General features: G+C 47.0%; 3 protein-coding genes across 3 annotated transcripts; all 3 read right to left on the bottom strand.

The window, feature by feature from the left end:
* Window positions 1-1,520: 1,520 nt before the first annotated feature.
* Window positions 1,521-3,135, bottom strand: GGS23DRAFT_515333 (oligomeric Golgi complex subunit 5). The gene has a single exon (XM_051514591.1). The coding sequence runs from the start codon at window positions 2,937-2,939 to the stop codon at window positions 1,575-1,577; it is 1,365 nt and encodes a 454-aa protein (XP_051372520.1). The 5' UTR covers window positions 2,940-3,135; the 3' UTR covers window positions 1,521-1,574.
* Window positions 3,136-10,120: 6,985 nt separating this feature from the next.
* On the bottom strand, window positions 10,121-10,441 carry GGS23DRAFT_596307 (uncharacterized protein; the record flags this gene model as incomplete). Its single annotated transcript, XM_051518460.1, has 1 exon — window positions 10,121-10,441. The coding sequence occupies one exon, from the start codon at window positions 10,439-10,441 to the stop codon at window positions 10,121-10,123; it is 321 nt and encodes a 106-aa protein (XP_051372519.1).
* A 2,488-nt stretch (window positions 10,442-12,929) lies between these two features.
* On the bottom strand, window positions 12,930-14,969 carry GGS23DRAFT_596306 (MFS general substrate transporter; the record flags this gene model as incomplete). Its single annotated transcript, XM_051518459.1, has 5 exons — window positions 12,930-13,366; window positions 13,471-13,999; window positions 14,070-14,129; window positions 14,195-14,219; window positions 14,371-14,969. The coding sequence occupies 5 exons, from the start codon at window positions 14,967-14,969 to the stop codon at window positions 12,930-12,932; spliced, it is 1,650 nt and encodes a 549-aa protein (XP_051372518.1).
* Window positions 14,970-18,603: the final 3,634 nt, after the last annotated feature.

The following is an 18,603-nucleotide window of genomic DNA, read 5'->3' as shown; positions in this document are numbered from 1 at the left end:
CGATGACGTTGCTGGGCGTCACATCGCAGGAAGAGGGGAAAAGGGGGAGGGAACGGCACAGACTAAATATGGAATGGCTTTCGGATGCCTCATGTTTGATACAAAGGCAGAGGAGGCCTTATATAGGTATTTAATTTACATCCAGTAAGGTATCTACTTACTTTATAGAGAGGTGGTGGCAAGTGAGGCAGCTCCTAAGGGAATCCATCTATGAGTAGAGGGCAAGACAGGTGCGGAAACTAATAGGTCGCCGCATCTGCTAGGTACCTCCTATGATGTATAGATGTGCCGATTGCGCCGATGTCCATCCGTACGTCCAGGCTACATCACCGCCCAAAGTACACGCACAACCTCTGAGGCATCTTGACGTAGGTATATTAGCTACATCTGTGGTGCGGGCTAGAGGTGGGCAGACGGATGGGAGATCCGCATGATGCTGTTGTATCGGCAGCATAGCAATCGGCGTCATCGATGCGGCCTGCTCACAGTGCTGCCTACAGTACTACCTACGGTATACACATGCGTCATGCGCGTACATGCGTACATACCTGGTAGGTATAGCTTCTAATCCGTGAACTTTTGATCTATTATGTAATGGGCAGCCGAAAGTGTCTGGGTATCTAATATCTAGCATTATATCTGACAGGTATAGACGACAATGCCGTACCCGTTATCGGACGTACGTCAGCCACCCATCTCTCTCTCTCGCTGGCTCATCTCACAAGACGTACCCGGTGGGATAATAACGCGCACCTACGGCTAGCTGCCAAGGTACCCAACCAAAGACGTCTCCATATCCCTGTAGGGTTGTCCATCGGCCTCAACCGTAGACGGCTATCCATGGGATGCATGCAATGCTGCCCTTCCCACACGGAATCGAGGCCCTGGGAACTGCCGTTTCGCGGTCGAGGTCGGCCCAGGCTTGGTGTGCGCAAAAACGGCCCGTTTTAGGCCTACGTCGACCTGACCTGAGGGCCGGAGGATATAAATGCGTATTGATTCCAGCCCGATGTACTCACACCGCGCCATCGCCTCGCTCTCGTTCCCGTCGATACCGCCAGTAACACCGAGTCTACTTCAAGCGTAGGCGAATCCCTTGCCTTAGCTACCGCGTGCATAGCCCAGCCAAGGAGTGAGAGGGGAATGTGTGGTTCGAGATGGGGGGATCAGAGCCGGGTTTTCACGAGGACGTCGGTTCTCGGGGAGGAGGGTGTCTAAATGAGGCATAAAACTTTCGGATTTTACGTGCCTCGAACTAGGTTGGGTTTACTGAACGTTCTAGGTCTAGCGAGTCATAAAAGTCGCTTGTTATTTGAGGAGGGCGTATACAACTTGGCACACTTGCAATGCGACAGATGCGGTAAAGGTGTGCTGCTGAAGCTCGGCTTAGTTGCTGAGGCTTCCGTGGTAAGGAGCTCTGCGACGAAATCGCCGAGATGCTTACGTATGCAAGTTCGAGGCTGCTAAATAGTAGACTACCCAGAGTTACGATCCATACTCTGGTCTCAATGTATCACAGCTTAAACCTGTGTTCATGAAGGGCGAGAGACATGGTAGCTCCGCTGGCAGATCTCTCATCTGCCGAGGTTTCCAACGACGCTCCCCACCATCACAGCCACCTCGCGATCCCATCCCTCGCCCTTTTCTGCGTCTGCTTTCGGGGCCTTCCCCTTGGAACCAGCGATGGTACTCGGGGGTTGACTGCCTCGGATGACGCACTCTCTAATTGCCTCTCCGACGCTGTTACGGTTCGTCTTCAACGTGCGAGCCGAAACACCCCCACGATTTACGATGTCCTGGACTCGGGTTGCCAAACTACTCGCCATGCTCCTCCAGAAGTACGACGCGAGCGAGCCGGTCTCGAGATACGCTAGCAACGGCTGTAAGAGGTTGAACCTATCCGGAGCATGCTTCTGCGCCGTCGGTAGGAGTGGGTGCACCGGGGCCTTCGTCGTGGAGAGGATCGTCTCGAGAGCGATGATGCTCTGGCACCGCGCCGAGACTTCTGCGAGGGTCCGGTCTAGGGACGGCAATGTCGCAAGGGACCTCGCAACGGACGCGATAGAGCTGTTCAGCGCATTGCGCAGATACACCTCTAGCGGTTGGAGAAGGAGTTGGGGTGCCCATTTGTCGGGCTTCGTACGGGATACGGGTGACATCAGGTAGAGAGTAATGGCGGCAGATACCGTTCGGGCCTTGGCCTCTTCGCTCTGCGCGTAGGTAGAAGCGGAGCCGATGTTGAACTCGCGTATGATCTGTTCCGACGCACTGCTGACCGACCTCTCGATCGACCCTACGATTCCATCTTGCAGGCTTCTAATCACGTTGACCTTGTCGAGTCCGTGCCCTTCTTCCCCCGGTGCCCTCTTGTCGAGTATTTCTCGCAGGGATAGAATCGTATGCGCACAGCGCACAAGTGCTCTGTGATCCTCTTTCTTGCCGCCCCCCGCGGTGGAGCCTGGCCCTGAGCTGGCGGTTATCTCCGCGTATTGGATCTCGAGCTGGCGACCCAGCTGAAGACAGCGACCGACAGACCTGCCTAGCTTCAGGGCCTCCCATAGTCGCGCGGCAACTTGGCGTACCTCGTCTGCTTCGGCATGCTTCTGGATTACCTCCTTCTCCAGCTGTTTGTAGCTCTCGTTTAGGCTCTTGATCTGTGCGTCTATCTCGGTGATAATCTTACGACTCGCTTCGGTCTGCTCCTTGGTGTGTGTGAGAAGCGGGATGGCGGAGCGGGTGGTCAGATCGTCGATACGGGAATCGACCTCCTGGGCGTCGAATAAGACCTTAGACAAGGGCGTCGAAAGGTCTAGCGGCGCATCGTTCGGATTGTTGGTGGCGAGCACGAGAGTGTTGGCGAAGGAGGATGGGCTAAAGGCCGGGTCGAGGAAGGCATCGTAGTCGACATACGACGTATCTTCGTCATCGTTAGCTGCCATCTACGCGATCCGTAGAGTTGAGGCGCATCGGTAGCCCGACTGTTGGTGGTTCTCGAGCTTTTGGAGATACGAAGCACAAGCTGGTTCAATAGGTAGGTAATTCGAGGTTCTGGGGTTGAGCGTCTGGGCCATGGCCCGATAGGTACATAGGAAGATGTACACACATCTGCACCCCATGCACAGAGGTACCTACTCCATGCCTAGTACATGCATTCTTTCGGCTATTCCATTATCGATTTTTTATACCTATTACTGTGGCACCTAAGGAATCAGGCATTAAGAAAGGAGCCCTGTGATTAGTAGAATTAAAGAAAAACACGTAATAGCTAACTATTCGTAAAACGCTATATTTAAGCCCTTTTAGTAGTTTAGTTTTTATACCTTTAATTAATTAATTAGGTTTACCTTTTAACTCGTTTTACGTACCTTAAGATTAAGGTAGCGAGGCTACGAAAGGAACCGCTATTAAAACGTATAAATAGCTATTTACTATAGGTAGAACGCTAATAGTATAGCTATTAATCGATTAATTATAATTAAAGCTATTCTTAATCTTTCTACGGCTTTACGAGCCGTTCCTAATATTCTACGATGTCCTTACCGCTTATCCTAGAGTCCTTTCCGTTAGGAGAAACGAGCGCCGAGCCCGCTACCGACTTAAAAGCCCTTATAGGTAATCGAATTACTTACGGTAGAACTATAAACGGTACTTATAAGCGAATGGAACTATTAGTTCGTAATTTCCATATAGAAACGACTTCCCGTATAAAGGAGCTTCGAGCTAGCCTCGAGTAAAGTTTCGAATAACGCTTTAACGAGCGTTTCGAATTATAATAATAAGGCTTATAATAAGTATAAAACGAGCTATAATAGTTAATAAGACTCCTATTAAAGCGTAAGGATCGTAAGATTAGTTAATCCATAAGCTAGTTACCCGATAGGATAGCCTTAAGCCTTCCTATACGAGCCGGGGCTACCTAGTTTATTTTACCGCCGATAGGTAAGGTTTTAAGAGATACGAGATAATAATAACCTAAATAACCTAGGTCTAAGGTTATTTTATAGTATGGTTTTTAAGGCTTAGCTCTTATTTAAGCCTTATCTTTAATAATAGGCATGGCTTCTTTTATAACCCTTTCCGTCGCTTCTTCCATAGTACCTCTTGCTACCTTTTCCGTAGTATCTCCTATTATCTATCCCGCCGTACCTTTAGCGGCTCCTTACGCCGTTCCGCCGGTTAGGCCGCCGCTAATAGCGGTAGCTACGTATCCGGTACCGTTTCTATCCGTATAAGAAGCCGAACCTAACTTACGATATACGTCGGAAAGAATTAATTTTTACGGATATACGGCGCTAGGCGTAGCGTTTACGCGGTAGGAGGTAAGAGTTAAGGCCTTATAACCGGGAGTAATCCTTTCTAGCGAAATAATATACCTTTACTTATCGGATAATAAGAATAAAGTCGTAATACCCTTAAGCTATCGATTAATATAAGCCGATAATATAACCCTCTAGAAATTAAACGATATTTAGAACCGTTTTTAAGGCGTATAGGTCCTATATAACTACTAAACGTAACAAGTAAGGATCGAATTAATAAGCGACTTTTAATAAGTCGCTATCTTCGCTCGAAACTACCTACCTTTATAAGTAACCTTCGTAAAAGGTATCCTTTAAGTATTCGTAGATAACTACGTATTACATAGCCTAGTAACGTCGCTTACGACGTTATTACCTTTCTAAAACGAAAGTATTATTAACTTCGTACGCCGCTTACGTAAGGTATTTTATAAATTACCTTACTAGGGATAGTAGATAATATAGATCCGCGAGGTAGTCCTCGATTTAATCCGAAATTACTTATCTAATATCTAAATAATTATAAAAGACGGCCTTTCCATATAGAATACGTACGATATTATCGAACGTATACTCCGCTACGTAGGATCTCTTACGCGTAAGGCGATTAAAGCCAAAGTTTACGGTACGCTAGTAGTTATAATATAGCTATATAGCGGCTCCGCTTCGTTTTATTAACTAGATATATCGGTAGTTACGTCGTCGAAACTAAGTATAGTTTAGATTCGGTAGCTAAATACCCGAAATACCTTCTTAAAGGTAATTAAGGTATCCTAGATTTCCGACCTAAGAACCGACGATCGTAAGGTTTACGTAACTAACGAAGAAAACGGTTTTATAATTAAGGTATCCGAAAGCGAGTATTTTAATTACGGAAAGAAGGGATACTAAGCTTACGATTATAAGTAATTACTAAAACTCCTACGTTAATAGCTAGTTAAAGGTAAAAAGGTTACGTTTAAAGGTATCTTATATAACGTAATAACCGCCGGACGTAATAATTTCGCTAAAAAGATTAATAATATATATAATAAATAAAAGAATAAAAGTAAAGGTAAAGGTAAAGAAAAGCGAAGCTACGTCGCCGCTAACTACGAGCCCGACGAAAATAACGAAGACGACCGTAGTCCTAAGGATATCCTCGATAACTTAAAAGTCGAGGAATAGTTAGAGGATATCTTCGAAGACCTTAAGGCTTAGGATAGCCGCGTTTACTAGGTCGAAGTAAACGCCGGCGATAAATTACTATTATATAGAGATAAACCGCTACGAAAAAGCGCTAGAAAGCCTTATAACTTATTCTATATTAAAACGATAACGGATTAAACGATTATAATATTCTTCGACTACGGCTACGCTATTTATTATATTTTAAAGGTAGTTATAGTAAGCCTAAAGCTATACGCGTCGAAACGACGATCCGTTATACGAGGTATTAACGGTATAGGACCTACGGTAATATATAATGCTATCGTAACGGCTCGATTTAAAATACCCGACGGATAATTTAATCCTTTTACGTTATCCGCCGGGATCGTACCTAACGGTACTTTCTTAGGAGACCTTACGATCGGTAAGGATATATTTTATAAGTAAGGTATTAACTATAGATATAATACTATAAGGAATAAATTAATTATCCTAGATCGATACGATAATTATCCGATGCTTTAATTTATTAATTTATTAGTTACCTATATCGTCGGAGACCTAGCCTTTACGTCGAGCGAGCCTATATCCGGCATTAAATAATATAAGGATACCTTAGTCTCTAATCCTATCGTTAATAAGTACCTAAAACGTTATACTAAGGACTTCTTAAGCTTATTTAATCCCGATAAGAGGCGAATAAATATCGGCGCGAAGATACGGTATTATATTAATACTAGCGATTACGCTCCCGTAAAACTACCGCTAAAAAGATATAGCTTATTATAGGAGTAGGCCTTACGAGATTTCGTTAAGAAGTACGAAGATACGATTATACGTAAGAGTAAGAACCCGTAGGTATCTTTATTACTACTTACGCTTAAGAAGGCTTTTAGTTAAACGGTAATACTAAAGAAAACCGATTAAAACGTTATTTAGCGCTTTTATTATAACTATCGTAAATTAAATAAGCGTATTAAAAAGTACTGTAGTGGTGCGGTAAGACATGCCCTCTTGATGTATTACGTGACACGCTACGATAGGCCTTATGCCTATATAGAGTAACCATAGCTCCCGTAAGTGCGGGACATACTATGCTTATTATCCAGATTATTACCTAGCTAGATTGCTATCTTTACTATTTTTGCCTTAATTAAAGATTCGTTTTTACCATTAGATTCGTCGTTTTCCGATTAGTATATTTATTTTAGTTATAGGCGCTTAAGTTACTTCGTCGTACCGCTATAGCCGAATAAGTAACTTTTGCGTTTTGCCCCTTTTCTCCCCTTACCTCTTATACCTCCGGGCTAGCGACTATTATATCTCTACGACTAAGGGGTATAGCTAAGATACGATAACTACATTAGATTCCTTATCTCTCGATTAATATAGCGATACTAGTTTTATCTATCTTAGACCATCGTACGTACTATAGTCTTCGATAGAGTATACCTTCGAGTGAACCTATCCGGGTCTCTAGTATCGCGTACGCTCTGCTCCTCCTCAGTACGCTTATCCTTTACTTAACGTTATAAACTAGGTCTATAAAGTAATAGGCTATCGATGGTATACGTTTATCGACTTATTTAACGGCTTTTAATATATTTATATCGCCGACGAGTACTACGAGAAAATAGCTTTTATAATATCTTTCGGTATTTACGAATAAATTATAATGCTTATGGGGTTAATTAACGCTCTAATTACCTTTTAAGCCTTTATAGAAGAAATTTTCGAGCTACTTTAAGAGTTCGTAGCTAGCCTTTTAAACGACGTAGCTATTTAAGGCGATATCTTAGAATAGCTCGACGAAAGAGTAAGATTATTATTCGCTTAGTTCGCCTTATACGGTATAATGATTAACTTTAGAAAATTATAGTTATTCGTTAGGAAAGGCGTATTCCTAAGCTTCCTTATCTCTAAGGATAATATTTAAATTAATTTAGCGAAGGTCGCTACTATTAGAGATCGACCTTAGCTAATAATAACTACGGAAATTAAAGCTTTTATTTACATAGTAGGTTACCTTCGGTACCTTATTAAGAACTTCGCTAGGTATTCCTTATCCCTTACGGACGTAATGAAAGGACTTAAAAACGCTTCCGTAAAGCTAAACGACGAGGCTATAATAGCATAGAAGTTAATCCGCGATAAGATTATAACGGCGTCCGTAGTAAAAGATTACGATTAAAAGCGCTTATTTATTATCGATATTAATTCTAATTAAAAGGATATCGGCGCGGTATTATAATAACCTTATTTCTACGGCGATTAATAAGTACTTTATCTAGTAGCGTACTTTTCGTAAAAGCTTACGGAAACGTAGTCTCGTTATTCCGCTTAGGAACGAAAGCTTTTATATATCTTATTAACGCTTTAATACTAACGCTACTAGGTAAAAGAAGGAAACGTTACGGTAATTACGGATTATAAGTTATTAAAGATTATTAATATTAAAGTTAAATAACCTATCCGAATTATACGTTTTCTAGATATTATTAAGTATTATAGCGTTAGAATCGTTTATAGAGTTAGAAAAGCTAACGTTTTAGCTAATTACTTATTAAGGTTACTTAATAACTCGGAGATATTAATAAACGGAATATTACCGTTTACGGAAGAAGCGATACCCGGAAAAGTTATTAAGCATTCCTACGAATTTACGCGTCTCGATATTTAAGCGATCTACGAATACCTTTAGCTTCGGTAGCCGCCGCCGAGCGCTTTTAACGAGGATTAAATTAAGAAATACTTCGTAATATATTAAGGAAAACTATATAAGGTTAATTAATATATTAAAGCTTAAGAAGAGTTACTATACGTTACCGGAATAACTAACGAGGCGGTAGGTCTTTAAAGCGTTATCGAATACGATAAATTATTAGTAAAGTTACGAGGCGTATATTACGATCGAAGGTATATTATAATAAAAGTTATCTTTAGGGAGACTCTAAGGCTATATTAGTATCCCGAAATTACGCTCGCGGTATAGTAGATTATTATGAAATACCCGACCTATTAGCTTATAAAGAAGCCGGATTTAACGCTACCGGACTTATAAACTATCCTATTACCTACGCCGCTTACGAGATAGGCGATTAATTATACGTTTATTAGTTAATCGACGTTATTTATTACCGTCGAATACGCTACCGGATAAGTCGAAGGCGAGGTCGTACCGTTAACCGCGTTTAAAGACTATATCCCGTTATTAACTCGTATCGGCGAAACCTTCGGATATTCCTACGAATAAATAAGTAATAATAACGTAGCGTTTACGAGCGACGAAGCTATTTAATAACATCGTTAATATAATTCCGTCGTAAAACTTATTATACCGTTACGCCCTAAAGGTAACGGTAAGGTCGAGAAAGCTAACGGTAACGTTAAACGTATAATACTACGAAAATATTAAGCGAACCTAATAATACGAAGCCTTTTTAATTTCTTACGTCGAGCCCTTACGATATATAATAAAACGCTAAAGCTAAGCGGCTATAATAATTTCTTCCTTATATTCGGTACGTAGCCTTTATAAGAATAATAGTAAGTAGAATTCGCCGAATACGTTCGCGAAACGACGAAAAAGGAGGAGCTATAATTCGTATAATAACTAACGAAGTAATACGAGGCGCCGATAGCTCGAAGTTACTATAATAACCTAAAGGTATCGCGAGATTAAATACGAGCCTACCTATAGGAAAAGAAAGAACTTATTAGGACTTACGCTCCGGAAGACTAGGTACTAAAAGTTCGTTAAAGGTTAGGTAAATACGAGCCCTATTACGACGGCCCGTAGGCGATCGTAAGCTACTACGCCGGTAATACGTATAAGATAAGGAGCCCCGGAGATATCGAAATACCGAGTAAATATAACGGAACTAACCTATTTCCGGCGTACGTTAACGATAGATATCCCGTACGTAATTTATAATATACTAATAAACGCCTACTAAAATAGGATCGTTAGCGGTTAAGAAATTAGCTTAGGATTACGTAAAAATAATATTAATAAGGCTTAATACTAAAAATTATCGTAAGACGCGCCCGTTAAAGATTAAGGACGATCCTTTCGTAAAAAGAGGAGTAATATGGCACCTAAGGAATTAAGCATTAAAAAAGGAGCCCTATAATTAATAGAATTAAAGAAAAATACGTAATAATTAACTATTCGTAAAACGCTATATTTAAGCCCTTTTAGTAGTTTAGTTTTTATACCTTTAATTAATTAACTAGGTTTACTTTTTAACTCGTTTTACGTGCCTTAAGATTAAGGTAGCGAGGCCACGAAAGGAACCGCTACCAAAACGCACATCACGTACCTAATGCCATGCGCCTACTCGCCAACTACTAGGCTTAGCTATAACGATATCGGCACTGCGTTATAACGGTGAAGCACAATGCCCTCTCTTCATGAAGTTCGTTGATAACCGTATAGCGACGGAAAGCGGTGTCTCAAAAGGTGCCATCACTATAAACAGTGTCTTCCGTAGTAGGCATCCCCTTCTCCCTTCAGATCTCAACCAAGACAAGATTCATCATGCGCAAAGCCTTCACAATTCCTCGCATCCTCCCACAAGCCTCTATCCGAATACCAGATGTCCACCCTAAGGTGACGACATCTTCTGGGTTATCACGACCCGTTCATTAGAATGCGGTAGTCGATACTGCTGTTAGATGCCATAACTCTTGAACGGCGTCTCTTCATTGCTCTTGTTCCCCGCGCCGGTCACTCCGCCGACAGTGCTTCCCACTGAGCTTGTCACGCCGCCAACGGTCTTCCCGAGGCCCTCGGTTGTCTGGCCCACGGCCTTTCCCACTCCTTTAGTCGTGGAATTGAGGCCTTTTCCAAGACCCTCCGTTGTGCTGCCGACCGCACCGCTAACCCCTCCGAGTAGGCCTCCCTGCCCATTCGCCTTCTCTCCTCCGGTGAGGACGTTGTCGACTCCGCCAACTAGGCCGCCGAGGAGACCACCGTTCTGCTGGTTGGACATTGTGAATCGGTTTGCTGCGTAAGTGCTGCCGGTTTGCTTTAAGTTGTCGTAAGACGAATATGTTTGAATTTCTTGAGAGTAAGCTGCGTACGGAACCCAAAGTTTGCCGTTGGTTCATAAACCGCGATACCAGAGGACTTGTTGGACCTTTTTTATATGTGATCGGAGGATCACGTCCTATGTAGCGTGTGGTCCGCAAGCCACAATTTGTGATGTAATAGTTGCTCGTGCAAAAGAAAAGAATTGTCCCGTCAAGAAACAGTACCGCCCTACGAACGCATCCATCTTCTGGATTGCGTCAGATAAGGGGTCCGGTGTAGCTGGAAACCTGTTTCCTCCACCTTGCCAGACGCATATTGTCAGGATGTGGCTTCATACACGCCATCCTAAGATTCCATGATCGACTCCCGCGGAACTGAGAGACTCGTTTTGGAGTAGTTGATTCGCTGGCCTGGACCTGCAGGGTTATATAACGATCCTAGGGCTCATCAAGTTCGTGTTACCCCTGGCGTCATCGACGGAGAAATCATCGGTGATCTGTGTTGATCACATAGGTAGTCAGGTCGACAAACGCAAGTGAGAATGGCGTGTCTAATACATGGCCGGTAACCGACTTTTTGGTTAGATCTCTAAGTAGTCGATAAATCCGGGAAAGCGGTTTAACACCGCTGACTATCATCGCTGCTAAAACCATCCTCGACATTGCACCGTTAACTTTAGAAATACCCACCTAATAACCCATTATCTGAGTATTCTGGGTTGCCTTAGGGCATGGGTAATGGTAAGGCATATTATAATAAGGTATTAAGGGATGCGTCCAGCCTCCCCTCAATCCCCTCTATACCCGGAGTACAGCAGAGAGGAATTCGTAGAGGCCGTTGTAAACTAATGGACCCTTCTCCATCCTTCGCCGAATGAATTTCAGCGACATCTTCTTCCGAGACCGGGAATCTGTAAGGACCCCACCTTCATCCGGCTGACCCCCCTCTCACTCGCGATCAACCAGACTCGCTGGGGGTTATATGTGAGAGCGCATCTATCCCCGAAACGTGTAAATGATGCAGTTGTTGAATTGTCGAGAAATTAATGTCGAGTTGTATTATTCGTTCTCCTAACTCCTCTTGTAGGCTTGATTCTTGACTTATATTATTCATACTAAAGGTTACGTTCCCACGTTTGACCATCAAAACCAAGTCACTCACTCTAACTAGAAACAGAAGTTAAGGTTATCTTCTAGCACATTACATCAGAATCAAATAGTCCCATGATAGTGGCAGTTAGCGAGGCGTACTGTCTAGCTCGTAGCATGCAGAGTATAAGATCCGTCTACTATTGGGTCTAGATCTCTTATAAACATCTTTTATAGATATACGGCCTTATATTAATTGCCACGGAATCAGGAGGTAATGAGCATAAAGCCAGCAACCACATAAACTCCCCGCTAAACGAACCGTTTACAGCCTTCTATTCTATGTTATCCGGGTATACTCAACACCCCACCGATTTTCAGAGGCTCTATACATAGACTACTTGCAGCATTTTATGCCGTAGTCTCATGTGTAGCATTGCTGCGACAACACCAGAATCGGCCAAATCTGAGCACAGTATGAGGTGTGGTCGCGGGGGAGGGGAACTCGAACGGGATGGCCTGATCTTCCGCCAAGGAATGGAACGAAGCGAGGGAAAGCTGGATCACTAGCTAGCCCTATGTCGCCATGTTTCCTGCCCGACCTGGCTCATGGAGGGATGACGTTGAGTTGGGCAGCGAAAGAGCCACCATCTCTGCTTCCGACGCGGCTCCGTCTAGGTAATATGTTGTCGCATCTGCGCCACCTCGGTCCCTGATTATTTCGATTCTCGCCACCGACTGATCTCTTCACTTGACCGTTGTGTGATATAATATTATGGCTCTTTCCGTTCAACCTATCCTTCAAGTGTGTGTGCACACATAACCTCTTTCTAGAAGGTTGGAAAGACCAATATCAAAGGCAGGGAAAGAGGCAAGAGAAAAACCGGGTGGAATGCAACAAGGTTCGGCCCTCTTTGACCTCGGCATTTACGAAGTCCCCTCTGAAGTGTTTACCCACCATCAAGCCATGTTTCCAGGTTTACAATCCCCGCAGTTTATCCTTATCGATCATTTCTACGTAGCTTCGAAACTCCGTCACCAAAGATGAACGAGGGTACTAGTATAGTATGGTATTATGGTCTTTGAGCTACATTGAACCCCGAAGCGACCTTGGTATATGTCGTGCTCAACGCTTTCCCTCCATGAGAAGCAGGCTAGACATACATGCGTGCTAACGGTAGACATTCGTTTATGAACCAACACCCGCCATAAGGGGGGTTGGATGGGCAAAACAGACCGGATTGTCCGCGCCTGGAGGCGCGTAGTATTACCTACATGGAGCCGGGGATGTTCCCTAGCGCATCGCGAACCACGGCCCGTAAACCTAAAAAGAGCTGCGAGTCCTTGAAGCGAAGGAGGTCAGAGGACGAACACGAACTCTTCGTTCTCGAGGTCGGTTAGGTCCTCGAAGGCGCGGTCGCCGGTCTGCACGGTGGGGGCGTCCTCGACGCCGGCGGTCTTGTTCTCGGCCTCGAGAGCGGCGGCGGCCTCCTTCTCAGAGTCGAGGCTGGTGTCGATGATGACGGCGCTCTTCCCCATGGCGACGCGGCGCGCGGCGTGACGCCTGTTGAGCAGCCGCAGGTACAGCGTCGTGAGCCCGACGAGCACGATGATAGCCACGTACAGTGCCAAGTTCGAGCGCAGCCCCCGCGCGTACCCCGGTGCCTCCGTCTGCGTGTACAGAAGCGGCCCGATCACGTTGCCGATCGACTGCCCAACCAGCAGAATTGCGTTCGTCGACTTGCGCTTCGTGTCGCCGGCTGTGTTCTGCGACGACCACGAGTAGATGAGCGGCGCTGCGGAGGCCCAGCGTTAGCGTTGACGTGTCGTAAAGCTTCGGCCAAGAAAGGCGAAGAGGGTTGAACGGCGAATGGTGGTGATAATAACGATTCCAACTTACTTATACCAGGGTATACGGAGATGAGGTAGTACCCGGCGAGGAGCGAGGCTCGGTGGCCAGCGTCGCGGGGGAGCACAATGAGCATGACACAACCGGCGATCGGGGGCAGGCAGAGGAGGGCGATGACGGGGCCCTTCATCTTGATCCTCTGGGCGAGGAAGGCCCCACCGACTGTGGCGACAAGCTGGACGAAGCCGAAGGGGATGTTGAAGAGAATGGTCTGGAACTGGTCGTAACCGAAGGTCTTGATGATGAGGGGGCCGAAGGTCGAGATGCCGCCGGATGGGATGCTGATGGAGAACAGCAGCGCAAACCAGAACCAGGACTTGGGGTCGAGCAGAGCCTCCTTGAGGTGGTCATTACGCCATTTGCGCGAGATGAGACCCATCTGGTTCATGCGCAGACGCTCGACCGCGATGATCTTGTCCTCCTCGCTCAGGAACTTGGCCTCGATAGGCGAATCGGGCATGAAGTAGAACATGACGAAGCTAAACACGACGGTAATCACCCCGAAGAATATGAAGATGATCTAGGCTTGGGTGTGAGTTGAATTCCGAGAGCCGTCCCAAGTGAAAACTGAATTATCTTGCCCGACTTACTTGATAGGCGTGTAGGGTGGAGGATATGTGTCCTAGGCCGTACGTGATTAAGCTGCCGAACTGCATGCATCTCGTTGGTCAAAGGCTCAAGACTCGTTAGCTGTCGAACGATGGAATCGACCTACCATGTTTGTGATTCCATTCATGGCGCTATAGACACAGCGATTAGCAGTTATCATTCCCGATTTGCTTGCATTGCCAACAGCTATCCCCATCCATCCTAAAAGTCTCCCCGCACGCTCAGAAGTAGACGAGAAGGGAGGAATGAATTCTAAGTAAACTTGTGAAGATGATTACTTACTACCAGTAGCTTGTCCTTACGGTCTGTTCGCGGCGTCTCCACCACATCTGAGTGATGGCGACGAAGCTAGGCGCGACACTGGCCTCGAAGACGCCGAGGAGGAAGCGGGTAGCGAGTAGGCCGCCGAAGTTGTGCGAGGCGGCCATGCAGGAGAGCGAGATACCCCAGCTGAGCACCATGGCGGCGGTGAACTTGCCGATGGGCAGACGCACGAGGAGCCAGGCCAGCGGCGGCTGCATCACGAGCTGCGCCAGGTAGACGATGCTTCCCAGCCAGCCGTACTGGTCGCCGTGGAGCCCGGTGTCCTCGATGAGACCGAACACGGACGCGTACGCGAGCGTCGCCTTGTCGAGCCCCTGCAGGAAGTACACGACCAGCATGAGGGGCAAGATCACGGTGTCGATGCGCCGCAGCACGCGCGCCGAGTCCGCCGCCGTGATGACGATCCTCTGTCCCAAGCCATTCTTGGCCAGGAACTCGGCCGCCTTGTCCTTCTTGCCACCAGTGTCGTCTTGCGCCAGCTGCTGGGGCGTAGGTCCCGACGGGGACGGGGCGAGCTCAATCTCGCCCGCCGGTACGGGGTCCTTTTGTTCAGCCATTTTCATGTGAGCTTCGACGGCCTGAGGCACGACACAAAGAACAGATTTCGGCGACTACGCCATATAAATATAAAATACGACGGAGAAATTTGTACCGAGGAGTTGGTAAGTCCGGGGGAGAAGGGTATCTTGACATCCCCTTTGCGTATTATTATTGGCGCTCCCCCACGTTTCTTGCCCACTGGGGATGGACCTAGCCCCTCCTCCCCAGGCTGGGGAACGTATCATCCCCAGTCATACCTTTGGTGATAACTAATTAGTGGTACCGCTCTCAGTGACATCGGGCGTCAGGTGGACTGCTAGACTCGGAATGGCCTGCTCCAGGGCCGCAGAACTGCGCATGAAAGCCTGCGGCGGCTCGGAACAGGATAGCCAGTAGCTTAGGCAGACCCAGCAATTACCCACATACAAATTGTATAGAATTTAAATCCTCAACGACGAAACACAGTAGTGTCGACAGCCGAATGCTGAGCCTCAGGTGAGGACACTTTCTTGAGAACATCTCGGCGGATGCGCGTAACTTCGTCATCAACGTATCTCAAGCGCTCTGCTACTCCCGTGCTAATAGTTGGAGATCAAGAGCTCTCTCCTTAGTCTAATACTGAGCACTTTCGGCTCCCCTGCGGGCCTCGAAGCATAGAAGAATATTCTAACTACGTGGCTATGAATATACAAAAGAGAGCGCTAGAGAGAGCATGTGTCGCGAGTTTCTTGGGGACGGTTACCAATATGCGTACGTATACGACATATAGAAAGGTAATATTACTCTTGTAACGCACCTCCAACTAGGTAGGCATATCTACCTATGGGTTGAGATATCCACGTTCCATCGACAGGATAGGATAGGTAGGTATGCCCACATGATACGACTCCAGCCTTACGTCGCCATAACTGATAGTCTAGACGTGGTTTCCTCCTTGTTACTTACCTAAGTGTCACCTACCTACGTGAACGGCTGTGCATCTGTCAGCTACGGATTAAGGCTTTAGCATGATCTGCCTATAATCGTGTATAACATCTGTTCAGTCAAAAAGGCATCGCATTACCGATAATATAGGTACTACTACGTAGTAAAGCTCGGTCTACCGTTAGATGACAATGCGGCCCCAAGCCCCAGATATAGGTCGGTTTCTGGCACCATCTCGCAGACCCGGCAGACTGGGGTTTCTACGAGTGATCTGTTTGGTGGAATTTTCTTGGAGTAATAGCTCCCGGAGACGCTAGCAAGATGGGGCTTAATATTGACCCCTGTTGACAAGCGTACGCGCGTTGAGTACGTGGGAGTCCAAGTCCAGGAAAGCGGTTGAGGGTTCGATGCTTCTTATAAGGCTAACGAGTAAGACTGAGCGCTGAGGATATTCTCTTGGGGGGATGCAGTAGTAAAACTACTAATCCGGAGACGGATGTAGCGCCGGTATACATACTCCGTACACATGGCAATATGTGCAGTGTAATGCTTATGAGGGCGTGGCACACCAAAGGTATGTATCTCCAGAGTCTAGGCCACGATGGATCCCAACTCCCACCCAGGCGGCTCAGCCAGGGCTTGGGCAGGTTTCAGTACCGGCACATGCCTCTACAGAGTATGATGATCTACGAAAAGCCATCTCCAATACAAGATACATCCATCCTAATCCCCGTAGTCTTCTCGGCCTAGCTGTTGTTACGGACTATGTAATTACGAGCAACATTCCAGGGCTTCTGCAGTTCTCGAGACGGTCTCGGCGCGTTAACTCGCTAACGCGCGACCAGCGGAGGAAGTTCAAGGTGGGGGTACCCGACAACAATTGCCGGCCCATCGCTCCAACACGCTGTACTCATGAGCACTTGTTTACACGTACCGGGGGGAATTATTGAGACCAAGTCCACGAGAACGTGGCGCAAGATTTATTAAAATTTTAGTTTCTTTTTATCTCTCATTCTCATGCCTTTAGGTAGAGAGGCCTCCAACTCGATTCAACCAGCACCAACACCCTTTGCTCCCGCCGAGAGCGAACGACGTCTCCAAAAGAAACTAATTAACTTGACCTTGGACCAGGGCGCGTTTTGAAGATGAGGTTTGGTTGATATATGTGTGCGACCCCGTGTCGACGACAGCATGCGCGAGCTCTCCACAAGCCTCAACCCTAGAACCCGCCATAGGCGGTTGCATATGGGCGTCCATACATAGTTGCGTCACAAACAGGGGGTGCGTTGGCAATCCGGCATGAGAATAGATTGTATACATACGCGCATATATTGAGACGTGGTGGTGGATTTTACCTGCATACCATTTTCCTCCTGGGCGCGGTAAAAATTCCCGTATCCGGGGCCGTTGATCGGGATTTCGGATCCAGGTGATCCCTTCGAAGCAAGCTGCAGTCACCCGCCGTGGGATTGCGGCTTATTGTTCGTACGACGCTCGAGTTGACGTGTTCGTGGATATAAGAGCGAAATGCCTCGGTTTTCGGGTGCAGGTCGATGCACACTTCCATGATCAACGCTCGTATCGTCGTCTATAGGTAATATCGCGTCCGACGGGTCGTGGCTTGTTGCCTTGAGGATCTCGATACGAACCTGCAAGCCTTAGTACCGCCTAGGCTCGGAGGATCGAATCCCATCTATCCGAAATCCAACGCAGTGATGCGAAAATGGCTCGGATGATACGGTGCTGAAGACGCAGCAGCCCTAGCGAGGGGGCGAACGGCAATGCAAGCCCCGACCAGGAATATTAAGTGGCCAGGCACCGAAATTGTTCTCTTCTTTTTGCGCGTCTCGCTCGTCGTACGGGTTGGGAGCTGATGGCCTCGACGGTTCTATGACCAACTATGCCGGCTCCTCCTGACGCGCCTACTCCCAGTCGCTGACTGCACCCAGGAACCTCATGATAATACCTATGTCGGGCATTCTCATCGTGCTGCCCCTTATATGCACATAAGATGGCGTACCGCTTAGGCACAAGGACCGGGGGGCGGCCAACGACAACTATGGTAACATCGACGGGAAGCAGAAAAAAAAACCTGTCTCGTGTACATGACATCGAATTCCGCCCAGCCCCAAAAGCCCCCTGTAAGACATTCAGGGGGTTGCCAATGAGATGATAGCGCGAGACATGACTACCGGCCTTCCCCACATTGGATCTCGCATCGGATCAACCACGGCGTAAGGATGAGGACTGGCGAGACCGTTGTCCTTCGAGCAGGTCGCACCGAAATGTTTTGCTCTCTGCCTCTCCAACTGTCATGCATGAGGAGCCGCCAGGTCCTCACGAGGAGATATCCCGCTCCCGGGTCGGTATCGCCATCACGCGGTAACAGCCCGCGTTGTCTGCCCGAGGAAACGGGACAGTGACAGGGTTGGAATTTGATCAGCCGCCACGGTCACACAGTGAGCTGCACAGCAACCCCGGAGGTCGAAGGGGGGAGGGGGGGGGAGGATGGGGCGCGGGATGCAGTCGGATGATGAGCTGGAGTGGGCATTAGTCTCCTTGTTGTCTCGACTTAATCTCCCGGAGATACACGCGAACATACCTATATATGAATATCATGATGCCTGTGCCTGCTCTGCACGATGGCGCGCTCTCTTCCGGCCCTCCCTCCCAACCGACTCCTCATCCCTCTCTCGCCCGGACGTTTCCGAGGCCCCCGGAGTCCCG

Source organism: Durotheca rogersii (assembly GCF_024521655.1).
Source record: "Durotheca rogersii strain YMJ 92031201 chromosome Unknown GGS23scaffold_8, whole genome shotgun sequence".
Lineage (NCBI taxonomy): Eukaryota > Fungi > Ascomycota > Sordariomycetes > Xylariales > Xylariaceae > Durotheca > Durotheca rogersii.
The sequence above is the reverse complement of the archived record's forward strand: the minus strand, read 5'-3'. Positions and strand labels throughout refer to the sequence as shown.